This window comes from Engraulis encrasicolus, chromosome 1 (assembly GCF_034702125.1).
Source record: "Engraulis encrasicolus isolate BLACKSEA-1 chromosome 1, IST_EnEncr_1.0, whole genome shotgun sequence".
Classification (NCBI taxonomy): Eukaryota; Metazoa; Chordata; class Actinopteri; order Clupeiformes; family Engraulidae; genus Engraulis; species Engraulis encrasicolus.
In genome coordinates this window covers 49,366,810-49,381,809 of record NC_085857.1, presented here as the reverse complement: position 1 = coordinate 49,381,809, position 15,000 = coordinate 49,366,810, and the positions used below count along the sequence as shown (strand labels likewise).

The window sequence follows — 15,000 nt, the reverse complement described above, 5'->3', positions numbered from 1 at the left end:
CTGGTTTGCATGGAGACCTACCGATTCACAAAATCAAAAGCCAGGTTGCAGCACATAGTACACATTTAATCAGAAATATTATATTATTATATTCCATTGGTTGATCCATTGTATTCTTCTTTTTTTCAAACACATCTGTACATATCTCTTGACAAGTATGTCAGGACTTCAGGAACAGTTGCCATATTCAAACCAAAGCCCAAGTTTTTCCCTCCCATTCTCCCCTCTGTAACCATTATGTCTAAAAAAAGCCTCCAAATGGAATTCTTGGATGTTGTTGGTTATCCCCAAACCCAAGCAACACCATGGAAACAAATGGCATCTGAGGTCACATCCCGGGACATTCATTGTACAATTTTCACATTTCCAATGAGTCTTTAAGTTAGGGTGTTTTTGGACTGGTAAATGGCACAATATTGTGTGTGTGTGTGTGTGTGTGTGTGTGTGTGTGTGTGTGTGTGTGTGTGTGTGTGTGTGTGTGTGTGTGTGTGTGTGTGTGTGTGTGTGTGTGTGTGTGTGTGTGTGTGTGTGTGTGTGTGTGTGTGTGTGTGTGTGTGCGTGTATTTGTGTGCGTGTATTTGTGTATTTGTGTGTTCTCTGCAGCAGTCTTTCCATTTTCTGACATTTGAACACATTTAGTAAGAAGACTTGATGATCTCACATCAAGCACAGCTTTCACCAAGTGGGTACGAAGCAGAACAGTTAATAGTGGCCCGCAATGTTCACACTGAAAAAAATGGCATCTTAAAAAGTGAAACCATCTTGCTTTTAGAAGAATCGGTCCAGTATTGATGGTAGGGGTGTTTGATCTGATTGTACTAAATCGAGAAAAATGATTGAGGATGTTCACTTTATCAGTGGTGATATTCACTTCATCAGAGGGATGTTTATTTATTGTTGTTGTATTCACTTTATTTTTTTTACTGAATTTATTATATTCCAAATATTTATGAGAGCTATCAGTGTGTTAATTAAAATCTGTTCAGACAAGTTTGTAGTCCTAAATGTGTTTTTGTTTGTTTATGTTCTTTTTTAATTGAAGGTCTTGAAGGAAAATAAAAATCTAAATTTTAGGTTAAAAAATGTGAAATGACATCTTTGCCACATCGCCCACCAGTAATTGGCTTACCGAATGCTTACAGAAAATGATACTTTCACTTTTTAAGATGTATTGAATTTGAACTTTTCAAAGCACTGACAAAGACAACAAGCACAGCTGGCCAAGGCAACAGTGACACGCGAGGACAGAAAAAGACTGAGAAAAAAAATCCCGTTTTGTATTCATCATGCTTTCAGAACTTGATGTCACAAAATTGTGTGCTGAAAAATGCCCAGGCATTTTTTTTGGTCCTTGTCCCACTGTGCCCGGAATCCTCTGTTCTGGTGACACCCAGACACATATCCTACTGTATATTAGCACTCTGCTTTGAAGTTGGGAGAAGAAGGTTTCAGCATCGTCAGCACCCGCATAAATATAAACAAATACAAAATAATGAAAATGTGTCCAGTCATTGCACATCACAAAATGGTTTGCCTTTGGCCACATACTTCACTGTAGAGTCAGCTGCATGATTATGTCCTTTTTTCTTTAGGTTTATTTTTTTTGGAGGGGTGGGGTTGTTCTCCTTTTTATCATGTTCTTTGAGGAGATAGGCTGTACTGTGGCAAACTGCTGTGGATGCAAAGCAAAGGCTTTTGTCGTGCTGCTTTTCTCAGTGAAAGCAAAGCAACAATGCTGGTTATTTCTTTTTGTTGCTGAACAAAGGCCAAAGATTTTGTCTAAGATTTTGAATTTCAATTTATTAACCGAGATAAAACATACCACAAGTCACCAATGCAGCCAAAATGGCTCAGGCAGACATTTAATGACTGCTGAGAATCTTATGTCACGTTTATTCTGGACAAATCTCCTGATAAACCATCTCTTCCATGTCAATTTTCTTTGCATTGTCCCTTTCAGGTGAATGAATAACATGATGTGTGCTCTCTTCTTCTTCTCTTCAATTTCCCAAATAGTCAACAGTTCTGGCATTGTGTGAAAGTTCCTATGATTTGGTCCTACTGCTTTTTTCCTTCAGTCATTCAATAATTCAGTCTCTCTCTCTCTCTCTCTCGTACTCTCTCTGTCTTTCGCTCTCTGTTTTTTCTTCACTCAGAAAGTGGTCAGAACCAGGCCAGGCACTGCTGCCATGGTAACCACGAGCAACACAGCCTTCATTTCCTGTAATGTCACAGGTCATGGGTCAGAGGTCATAAGTAGCTCTCTCTGGCTTCTCTACAGAGGGCGCGACCCCCATCGCCATCATAGCCGATATCGACACTGTCATCACCATCGTCGTTATCGTTGTCATTGTCATCGCCATTACCTCCTCCCCGGTTGCTGCAGTTGCTGCTGTCGAGGTGGTCAACTTTGTTGTGACCGTAGCCGGACGGCAGCCGCCTCTCCTGCAGACAGATATCCTCCGTCAGTGAGCCGCTGCCATAGCCGAGGCCCCCTATTGGTGAGGAGGATAATATCACTCTGCGTTTCTCTCCACCACCTTTGCCGTTACACTTCCGACTGCCGCCCCCGCCCCCGCCCCCCACCCCCACCAACCACTCCCGCTCCTCCCAGGCTAGTGTGGGGGGTGACGACGAAGGGGTCGCTTGAAGGTCGGAGTCAACATCGTGTGGGTCGGGATCGGGGTCAGGGGGTGGAGGGTCGGAGTCTTGCGGGTCGGAGTCGCTGCTGGGGGGTGCTGCCATGACGACGCTGGCACTCTTGCCATGTGGCGTCTGGCTGTGTGTGTGGCGGTACTCCTCCTCGATGTCCTTGCCCAACTTCCAACGCTTCCACCGTTTCACCACCTCAGACTGTACCTGTGGAAGGGCAGATCAGGATGATATGCATGTTTGTTTAAATGTATGTTTACTATTTACTGATCTATGCCTATTTACTTATAAAGTTAATTTCATTTCACCACCTCAGACTGTCCATTGGGAGGGGTAGAGAGGGAATATGAGTGATTCTATGATTCGACTGCGCTTTTAAGTCCATGGATTTTATTTGCCAATTCCACTAACTATTAACTGCATCCAATGATGTTTTGGACATTAGCACACATTTATCTTTCATATAATACAGAAAGTGTAGACATGGCATTATTTCCCTCAGCAAGAATGAATATTTAATACTGGTTTTGGGCGTTTTCATGCCGTCCTGTTTTCCAAATGTCAGATTCAGTCTTCATATTAGCATGTAAAGAAACTTGTTTTGCCCAAGACGATAGCAAATGTTGATTCACAGTTATCATCACAATATGACAAAACTGTCAAAAAGACCACTGTCCTTTCCATTATACATCAAATTTGCCATATTGTGTGTGTCCAAGAAAACTGTGTTAACCGTGTCACGGTTTGAAACCCCCTCCATAAATCAGTAATGGTTTGGTCTTAGGCCATACGAATAACATCACGTGATGTCATAACCTCTTTGGCAGGATATGGGAAGACTTTTTGGTAAGTTTTGAGCTCCATCCTTCCATAATTTGATCCATTCTTTTTCATGTTCTCACAGCGGGAAAATTGCCTGTCAACTGTGTTATCAACATATTCATAAGAATCTGAATTAGAAATCACATGTAGAAAAACACAGATAAAGCATACAAATACATGAATTGATTAAGGTCTTGTGGTGGAACTTCTGAGGACCTCAGTTAGCACAACACCTTAAGAATGGCTGAAATGTCAAGCCGTGTTACCGTCAATGGTGTTACAATTAGCTATGACAGTTGAGGAGGAGTATGTTTTTGCCAATTTATCTCCATATTGACAGACAAACAAACAAAATAATTTGTGTTCTAGGGAGATAGGTTTGTCTGCTCTGTTTCTTCTCCTAAAAAAGTGCCGCGTTGTTCCCCTGCACTGTTGACCGTAACACAGTTGAGTAACACGGTTGACTGTTTTGAAAGTGTTTTTGTGCTATTGATCCCTTATGTGTTGGAGAAATCCAATGAACAGACACTAGGGATTATCTCTGGAGAAGGAAGTCTTGTGTAAGGAGGGTGACTAAATTCAAATCAGACGTTACAGGGATTTATAATGAAAAATGTGTCAGTCTGTATCACAGTGAATCATAAAATCCTACTTATGAAGCTAAACAATCACATTTTCTATATCAGTTGCACAGATTAATGACAACATTATTGCTAAGGGACATAAGCACTTTCAAACGTACATATTGTTTCAACTCTGTAGTATTTTTATATATGTTTGAAATGACATAGTATTTGTCTATAACACTGTTGACAAAATAATCAAGCAAATGTTAGCTTTCATTAGAGTATTTATCAAATGATTTAAGATTAAGCTTGGCAATTTGTTTGTTTGGAAACTTAAATATATAGACTATGTAAACATCTAGGTCATTTAGTTGAAAAAAATACTGATAATTGATATTTTGCTTTGCCAAAAGCGCAGGTGAATCGTAGAATCACTCATATATAACATGTTTATGTTTATCTAATTATTTGTTTATTATTTTCTGATGCAAGCCTATTTACATAGTAATTTTTTCATACTGTATAATTTCACAATCCCAGATTGCAGCTATACTGCCCTACAATATCAGAACGCAGTATCTTGAAAATGGTCGAAAATGGGTTTAGACCGGAAATTGGCTTTAAAATACCTTCTTTTTCTTGTGTTAATTTTTTTTGGTCCAACTCGGTCCCGTTTCAGAAAAAAAACGATAAAAACTGATTATACTGCGCTTTTTGGTTTTAGGAGGTTACGTCGTACTAGCCAAGAACACGGTATAGTGCGCATTATACTGCACTTCTCCATTGACACCGTGGTTTTGGTGTAGACAGTAATACCACAACAGAACGCAGTATAATGATTTTTCAGCTAAAAAGTAATGCGAACGTTGTTTTTTTTTGCTTTTTTCTTGTGTGCATAAATTTCCACCATAAACAAGTATTATATGGAAGTGTCATCACCACTTTATCTCCAACACAGTTGCGTGGCCAGAAAGGAAACTTTAAAGCCTTTTTTCTCAGTTTGCCATTTTGAATTATACAGCGTTCTGAAATTGTAGGGCAGTATAGGCAACCGGAGAGAGAAGATGTGTTTGTTTGTTTAATTGTCTGTTTATTGTTTTCTAATGTATTAACTTATTCATTTCTTATCATTTCATCAACCAAACTGTACATCTGGGGGACAGAGAGGGAGGATATGCATGTTCATGTGTTTATATAATCTCTCTATCATTATTTTAAGAAACGAACAAACAAACAAAAAAAGATATCCTTGCTGTCTCTGTGTGGATTTATTACTTTTTCTGTTTTTTTTTTATATTTAATTTTTTACTGAATATCATTTCATCAACTCACACAACCTCAATAGCTCCATTTTATATTTTTACTATTTAATTATTATTATTTATTATTTGACTGTACCATGGGGCACAAATTGCTTTTTGTTACTTGTGTTGTTTCACCACCTCAGATTTCATTTGGTTTTATCTTTTATTTATTTACCATTATTACATCATATCAGACTCAAGACAATAATAGAGTCTTACACATCCTGCGCTACAGTGAAAATGGACCATTTAACTTGTGTTAGTGCTAACTTCAAAAGTCAGCCTCCATGATGGCATGGAGGTGCAGTTATGCATTGGTTAAGTTGTTCTCACTCATCTGTAGAGTTAAATACAGTGCTGAATGATATAAAAGGGTTTAGAACAGCATGAAAAGGCACTCATGCATTATATTTTGAAGGGAGCTCTTCAATTACTGCCACATAGTAAGGACAAATGGCATTCTCTACTATGTTTTAACCTCTTAACTCCATCATAAGGACCAGCAGGTGATTAAATGGCAGGCTTTTGATCAAGACCTGTCACACTTTAACCCTGTGAAACCTGAACCATGAAAGCAATGAGAGAAAATTATATTTTTTTGGAATTTGCTTCAATATTGGTCCCTTATAAGAAATGTAAAAAAAAAATTCAAAATTTTGTTAAGGTCACTGAGATATTTGATGCATCATATATGATGCATCAGGCTTTAAAGGGAATGAAAATTCCAATTTCATGACCATTGAAAAATGACTTTTAATGCATTTGCATCTTTTTTAAAAAAAAGTTGTCAGACAATTTAATTTGAGGATTATCTTTAAATATTTAGTGAGATCCTGCCATTTTTTTAAGCCTATCCTTGTTTTAGCAGGACCATATTTTACATTTCCCACAGCCTGGTTGGGTAATTTTTTAAAATCTATGTAAAAACATAGCTGATCGAATGCTTAACAACCTATTTATGAGTGTAATATAGATCATTATTCATTTTTGATGTGTAATTTGAATATATGGGTCCATTACTACAATTGGACCATTTCTCCATTCACTTCAATGCATTTTTTACGAGATCATAATTTCAACATTTAGCATTACATTTTCAAAATCGCAAGTAAAACGTGTTTCTTAAGGCAATATCTTTGTCTTGAAGTAAAACAACTTGTGTGTTTTGTTAAACGATCGTCGTGGTATGCTTTGTAAGTTTCCCTATGGAGCAAATGCATTGATGGCTGACTTCCTGCCACCGCCGGATGGTGCTTATATGTCTCATCAGTTTTAGCACGATCTCTCTGCAACACGGTGTAAAAATATAAACTCTTCCTTGATTAATTGCACAAAGCAAGTGTTCAAATTAAAGGATGTAGAGTTATATTTCGGAAATTTGTACACAAACCTTTTGCAATTTGTCGATATCTCAGCGTCGGTCAGGGAAACCGCTTCTACTCCATTTTTGCATTTTTCGCCGAGCTGTGATCAACTTGTTGTTGACCGCTGCTCTCTTGTGGCGGTTTCCGCGTACTGCAGGACGTTTGGAAATGACACGCAGGATGTTTTTGAGATGGATTTTTTTTTGTGTCAGCGTGGAGAGGGCTTTGAATTTGATGCATCATAGATGATGCATCCGGCGCGATAGGGTTAAGCACTACAGAAAGGAAAACATTGCAAAAGATGACCAGGAATACACCCACCATTTAAGCTGGTGAAATCATGTCCAAGATAGAAATTAACACAGCTTTTTATATAAAATCATCTCATCAGTTAATGTATTTAACTGTTAAGTGTTGTCTTTTGTTTTGTTTTTAGTCTTCCTCGAGATTTGCTGCCTGTTATTGTCAACGTCCCAACTCTTTTGAGACGTGTTGTTTTTACATATTCATGAACAGGGCTCTAAATGAACTTTTTCCACCACCAGCTAATTTGGCTAGTAGACATTTTTTCTTACCAGCCAAACAGAAGGTCAACTAGCCATTTTTTTTTTTATCTCGCCAAAATAAACTAGGCTATGCGTTAGGCTTAAATCATGGTTATTTTATTCAACTATTTCCAAAACACATAAACACCATAGGCCTACTTAACATAATAAGCATATTATATACACTTTTTAATTATTTTTTTAACTTCTGCTTTATATTTACCTCTGAAAACAGTGAATCACATCACTCAAGCCACACAACAGACCTTTAACATAGCCTACAACCAAACACACAGCCAAACACTACAAAACCTCACATCTGTACACTCCAAGGAAGGAGAAGAGATGAGAGGAAAATAAGAGGAGAGAGGAGGAAAGGAGAGATCAACACACACACACACACACACACACACACACACACACACACACACACACACACACACACACACACACACACACACACACACACACACACACACACACACACACACACACACACGCATGCAATAATGGGTATGTCTGTGTGTTTATGTAGCCTAAGTATATGCTGCTATAGACACCTTCATTTCCTCCAGGAGCTCTTCTCTACCATGCGCAACAAAATGACAAGAAGCACGCTATGTTTAACTATCACGGAAATGTTCGCGTCCTTTCCATAGCGTCGCCGTTGGCAGTTTTTTGGTTATTGATTTTTTTTTTCACGTAGCCTACTTGCACGGTTATGCAAGGTCTGCTCTTCTTTCCGATGGAGTGGGCTTTCCAACTTAAGTTGCGCCAGGACTTAAAGCGTTTCAGAAGACAACTGACAGCTACGCGCACACTACTCTGACAGATAGGCCTAGTTATCATCCTCTGCCCTTGTCGCAATTTCTTTCCACAACCACTCCTTTTTAAAAACGCCACTACTATTACTGTTATTATTACTAGTAGGCCTATTCGCCAACACAGAATCTTGCTGTAACCACCACCACAAAACATACAAAACAGAAGTAGGCATAATCCACGTCATGTTATTAAAACTCTTCGGTCAGGTCCTCGCAGCTTAAAAAGGCAGCCTGTTAGAGAAAGGTTCTGTGTCGGTGAGTGCTATTAGTAACAGTAGGCCTAATAGTGACGTTAAAAGTGGTGGAGCGAAAGCGACAGAAGAAGAGGATGAGAGTTGCCTGTCAAAATAATGTGGGCGTAGCCGACAGTAGGCTGGTCGTCTGAAATGTTTTCTGTCGTGGCGCGCGCAACAGCAGCATGGAGTAGCCGCTGCCAGAGCTGCTTCGGAAAGCTCACGGTGGGAGGCTACGTCATGACGGTAGTGTTTATGGGTAATGTAGGAAATCTCGCCGTATCGTTGTCATTCAAGCAGCGGTTTACCGTTCGTAATTTACTGTACGGCGCTACTAGCCAAATTGGCGGGTAGGTAATTTTTTCTACTAGCCAAAATGAATTCTCACCCGTGTTTGGCGTGTGTTAATTTAGAGCCCTGTTCATGAATATCCCTCAAAACAATCATTTTAATCAGTTTTGATGGCTGATATGTTGTCTTTGTGCCGTTCTTCATCTAATGAAAGAATCAGATGTTTTGAAAATGGCAGTATTTTGTTATTATTCACAATTTACCTTGTGTTCCAACTTCTATGGAGTTTGGGTCTGTACCATCCAGTGATGTACCCGAACGCGTTCAATGAACGAAAGTTCATGAACGAGTTCATATTTTGAGCGAACGTGAACTGAACGTACAATATTTACAAGATGATGAATGAACTATGAACGCATTCATTCTGGAGCCCATGAACGGCACGTTCATTAGTTGATAATTCCGTTCATTCCAGTTACCAGATTTCATTAATATTCCTGCAGAAACCGTGACTAAACACGTGCGTCAGAGAGTCTAGTATTATGTCTTATCCATTCTCTCTAACAGCGTCAGACACCATTCTTTCAGACTGCCTTTCGTCTCGTGCAAAGAGGCGGGACCAAGCAAACAGCAGACATAGGGTGCCGGTATGCTTGCTGCAAGATACGCGAGCGCGTGCACGATTCGTTCATGAACGCGTTAACATGCGTATTTAATGTCGATTTCGCGCGCGTTGGACACGGCAGCCAAATGCGTGCGCCAGGTGCAATATCTTCAAACTCGCTGGGGCGATCTAAGATAGACCGCGCAGTTCCACGCGTGTGCTTGATATGAAAACGACAATGGCAGCAACTTTTAAGAGCGTCTCGAGTTTGTCCGAAATTTCAAACATTTGTGATCATACTTGCAAGCAAGCATGTGCTGTCGGTTGCTCGCGGTGACGCGCGTAATTTACAGCTCGCAGCAAGCATACCGGCACCTTAGCTCTACTTAAAATCAGAGCGGCCAGCAACCAGCTAGCAATGTGCGAGTTTTCTGACTTCCCGGTGACTTTTTAGATTAACGCTTCTAGCGACCGTCTTCAGGGCGTTTGGAATAAGTGTGGAGTGCTCTCGCTTCACTATTTAAGTTAAAATGCGCCGCGCGCTGCACCACCAACAACAAGAGAAATCTATATAGCCTACTGGCATGTTGCAGGATGGTAAATTTTGCGCATGTGACAGAACAACAGTGCAGGAAAACATTACAGAATCCACGCACCCGTTTTAAGTCCAGTCCATACAGTAACAGAAAAAAAGTGAAATCGCTCAGCACACACAGTGTATAAACAACAAACACTGTAAAGGACTACTAGGCCTACTGATAAACCACTCTTAATGCAAACTAAAATGCAGTAAGACTAATAGCCTATCTAACGATCTCATTGTTAAAACTAATTAAATATGGGCTTTGTCAATTAGGCCTACACTTTTTTTCAACATGGGGGGTGAGCTGTGAACTGAACTATGAAGTAGAAAATTAACTTTCCCAACACTGCAGAAAACACAGTTAAGGACTATACTCTCTATTACTACTAACAATAATAAACCGCTGCTGTAATGCACAACTAAAATACAGTTATATCCAGCAATGTCCTTGTTAACACTAATTAACCCATTAAAAAAAATAAAAAATAAAAATCTGTGGAGCATTTATATGGGCTTTGTCACTGAATTTTGATTTTTTTTTTTTTTTTTTTGGGGGGGGGTGGGTGAACTGAAATGAACTAGTTCATTTATTTTGTGAACTATGAATGAACTAGTTCATTTTGAAAAAAATATGAACTATGAACGAACTAGTTCATTCTGAGAGCTGTGAACTTGAACTTGAACTAGTTCACGTACAATTGAACTTTCCCAACACTGGTACCATCTTACCCAACACCTGAGACAATAGCTGGTAGAACAATAGCTGTTCATACTAGGAAACTAGTAAGCAGTAGGTAAGCTTGCAATCAGTTGGTAAGTAAATCTTGTGGAGCATTAGCTCTAGTAGGCCACGGTAGTCAAGAGTTTGTCGCTTCTATTTGGTCTCCGGTGCTCTAAGTCAGCCAATCATCTGTTCTCGCTCATTGGCGCCTTTTAAATATTATCAGTTTTTTGTTCTCAACTCTTGGCTGCTCGCTTCTTCCCAACCACCACTTCCTCAGCTCCATCTTGTTGCCTAATATTAGTAATATTCCCTGTGCTGTTCAAGGAGGAAATTGGTTGCTGTCCCAATTCTAAATTGGTTGAGCATGCCGTATGCTAGTGCTCTCCCCTGACTCTCTGCTTTCTTTGGTACTCAGGGAACACCAGACTACTCCTCAGAACAGCCATTCTTTATTCATAACTTTTCAATAAAGACATTTCATTCAGAATTCATTGTCTTGTGTTTCTCAACTGTTATGGACCTGATAGAACTAACTGTTGTATTTGTTTCATGTACAATTGTCCGAATTCCTTATTATTTCATTTGTCAGAACCCCTTATTATTTCATAACCTTACTCTTACACCTGAAGTAGTAGCTAGTTGGCAATCATTATTGGGACGTAGCTGGTAAGCAGTTGGTAGGCAACTAGTTTTTGTTGGAAGTGGTAATTGAGAGTGTAGAAAAAGGGAACATCTCATTATCTGATTCCCCATCCTCGCCTTGTGCTTGTGACCTCGTGCTTCACTGATGTCCCAACTTTGTGGAGAATAAGAATATAGTTTTCCAACTGTCAGCCTAGACACAACAACTTTTGGAGGAGTTTTCCCCATTCAACATCCCGATTGTAAATAACCTTTGAATTGCGCTTTTGGGAGAGATTGATTTAAACTTATATTGTCAGTGAATGTCTTGTGACTTCTTCACGAGGTCACAAGCACATGGGAGGATGGGAAAATACACATTGAAATGGACCCAGAGGAAATATTATAGGCCCTGTGTTGATGTATTTATGTGTAGATGTACGCATATGTACGGTCAAAGAACCTTAAAGCTATGAGGATGAGCGCTGGCTGGCGGTCGGAGGTGGTACTGCCGCTAGTTGGCTATCGTGGGCAAGAGAAAGATGAATGGGTGTCAATGGAGTTTCCTACAACCAGAAATTTTATCTCGTTGTATAATGTTTTGCCCAGAAATATAAATACTCAGCTTGAAGCTAGAACAAAAAAGAACACATCTGAGTATTGTTTAGGATTTTTTTTTACATCACTGGAACAATATATACTGGGTCAGCAAGCTCAATTTATGAGGCCAAATCCATAAACATTAGCAGAATGCTTGCGAATACAGGTCGGAATCTTCTGCTCTGCTGGAAAAACAAAAACCTGAAATAAATGTCAATACATTGTCTTATATAACACCAGCCATAGTTCTCATAATATTTTATTCATAAGATTAGTGACTGGAAATGACAGTAGCATTTTTTAGCATTTAGCCCTATGGACACTTTTCATTCCATTCCTTTTCCACTCACACGGCTGTTTCCACTGGCGGCGTTCGCCATTAGTGGCAGCTACGTGGAACTGTGGCTAAAATGGGAACCAATGGGATATTGCCTTCTCATAGCTTAAAGGTTCTCTGGTACGGTATATCTATGGTATGTTCTTACCTCTTTGTTCACAAAACAGTAGAGAATGGCCACCAAAAGACCCTAGAGAAATAGAGAAAGGCAACAGCAAAAAAAAGTTCAATAAATAATCAATTGCCACAAAAAAGAAAGACAAACAGAGGGTCTTGCATCGGAACTCTTCATGTTTTGATCTCTTTTCAAAATCAGTCCATCTCATATTGTTTGCCTTGATATGTTGTACTTGATAATAACATTTGGCTTTTTGTGGCGTTGTGACTTTCTTGATCCAGATTACCTTGCAAACTTCCACCATGATACATTTCCCTGGATACATTTCCAATTAATAATGGATTTTTAAATGACATTTGAAGGTATTTGTTTCGAATCTGAGGTCTTCAGATGCTGATGATGACTTTCACAGGTTGTTAGCAGGACAACAAGCTATACATCTATGCTAAGGGGTGAGGGGTCATGACCCTTGACCTCTGACCTGGAAAGAGCTGAAGAGGAGGTCATAGAAGAGGCGGATGAGGCGCAGGAGTGACTCTTTGGGGACAGACTCGTCAATCACGAAGGTGAAGAGGATGGCATGAATACCCAGCAGAGGGATGAGAGTCAGGGTGGACTTGGCTAACCTGAGAGAGAAAGACAGAGAGATAGCAAGATGCAACCATCATCAAGTCATTTTACAGCCAAACCAGCCACACTACTTACAATCACCACCTCCATATTAGCAGAGAGAGGGGGAGAGAGAGAGAGAGAGAGAGAGAGAGAGAGAGAGAGAGAGAGAGAGAGAGAGAGAGAGAGAGAGAGAGAGACAGAGACAGAGACAGAGACAGAGAGACAGACAGAGAGGGAGTGACAGAGAGGGAGTGACATAGAAAGGGAGAGATTTCAGTTTTTAGTAACACGTATGTATTCTCATGATTATCAAACCTAGAAACAAAGACCAGAAACAGAGACACACTATATGCAAGCACATAAACATGCATGCATGCACACGCACACCCATGCACACACACACACGCACACCCATGCACACACACACACGCACACCCATGCACACACACACACACACACACACACGCACACACACACACACACACACACGCACAAACGCAGACAAATGCACACACAAACACAGTCATGCACTCACTCACGCATGCACACGTGCACAGAGGCACGCACATTATGCATGCACACACAAACGCACACACACACACACACACACACGCGCGCGCGCGCGCACGCACGCACGCACACAGACGCACGCACGCACACAGACGCATGCACACACACACACGCACGCACACAGACACACACACACCCACACGCACCTGAATTTGTAGTCTGTGTAGCGCATCTGATGGGCCTTCAGTTTGGACATCAGGATCTTTATGATGCGAATGAAGATGAAGAAATTAATCTGCAGGAAAAAAGAGGGATATGGCCGTCATGGCCACTAACACATCAAGACAAACAAATGCACAACCACACTAATCAAAGATAGCCACCTGACCCTCTGGACAATGCTAGAATAACAAGTTAAGAAAAGAGTTTAGACTAAAGAAAAAAAAATAGAGAGAGAGAAAGAGAGAGAGAGAGAGAGAGAGAGAGAGAGAGAGAGAGAGAGAGAGAGAGAGTGGAGAAGAGTGTGATAGAGAGAGTAAGGAGGAAAATAAGGAGGTCGATAAAAGTAAAGAGAGTAGGGGGGTGGTGGCAGTTGGGATTTAAAGAGAAATAGAGATACAGAGGGATGAGAGTAATAGGGGAAGATATTGAAAATTACATCAATTTACATTACATTACATTACACTTTGCTGATGCTTTTGTCAAAAGTAAGCTCCCCTAAGCATGGTTTTATGTAATTGTTGACCCTTAGTGTGTGCTGTGTTTTCATCCTTATTTATATGGTGTGTTTTGGTTTGCAGTGGGAATTCCTTTTGCTGTGTTTTCTGTATTTTGTTTATGACTTGCTGTGCCTTGTTTGCCGTGAAAATTATAATTTATAGGACATTGCCTTTTTTAGTTGGGTCTACAATTGCGTGCAACCAGCTGATTACCACCATCAGCTGATTATCATCACCAGCTGACTCTCCCCTCTAATGAGCGATGCGGCGCTGAAACAACTGATTGACTGAATTAACAAATAGGTGTGCAGGTGCGGAAGAGAGGGAGGCCGGCAGACGAAGCAGAAGGCAGCGAGGTACGGGTGGAAAGGACCGACTCCAGCAACGACAGAAACGCTGAGGCAGCTGGCCGGAGATCGAGACGTTCTGGACTGAAGTGGTTGGCGGAGTCAACTAACGCACCAACCCAAGTTAAGTACCCGGCCTTGCCTGCCTGCCTTGCCATTATTGTGCTTGTGTGTGTCTGCTGCCGATATACCACTGATCAAGGGCTGTTTTCTGCCGTAGTGGGAGCCTTCCTGCCAGAGTCACACGCTGCTGCAGAAGCGGCCCAACGCGCACCAGCGGACCCGCCTCTGTGGAACTGAAGGCGGCTTGCGGGAGCGGTAGTAGGCTCGACCATCTCCATCCGACGCTCAGCTGGTTGCTGGGCTATCGTTTCGTGGACTGTGCGCGCTCCCTCTGGCTCAAGGACAATAGAGACTCGTGCGACTTTGGACACTTTGAACTGTTGCCGCTCTTGCATTATTTTATGGACAAAGCCGACTGAACTTCGGGGGTGGTTCCGTGGGGTATTTATTTGTGTTTTTTTTAATATATGTTATTGCCCGGGCATTTTAGTCTTTTGTTATAGTAATAAATTTGTAAACCGAATTTTATCTTGGCTCTTCCATTCTTCCAACAGTGGTAAC

At 40.7% G+C, this 15,000-nt stretch overlaps 1 protein-coding gene across 1 annotated transcript in view; it reads right to left on the bottom strand.

Annotated features, from left to right (window-relative positions):
* Positions 1–589: 589 nt before the first annotated feature.
* LOC134453856 (glucagon receptor-like) overlaps positions 590–15,000 on the bottom strand; it is a 173,142-nt gene continuing 158,731 nt past the window's right edge. Inside the window, exons 11-14 of the mRNA XM_063204608.1 lie at positions 13,517–13,605; positions 12,670–12,814; positions 12,219–12,260; positions 590–2,859 (exon numbers count right to left, since the gene is read on the bottom strand). Coding sequence (XP_063060678.1) covers positions 2,251–2,859; positions 12,219–12,260; positions 12,670–12,814; positions 13,517–13,605 — 885 coding nt within the window. The 3' untranslated portion in view covers positions 590–2,250. The remainder of the gene's footprint in view (positions 2,860–12,218; positions 12,261–12,669; positions 12,815–13,516; positions 13,606–15,000) is intronic.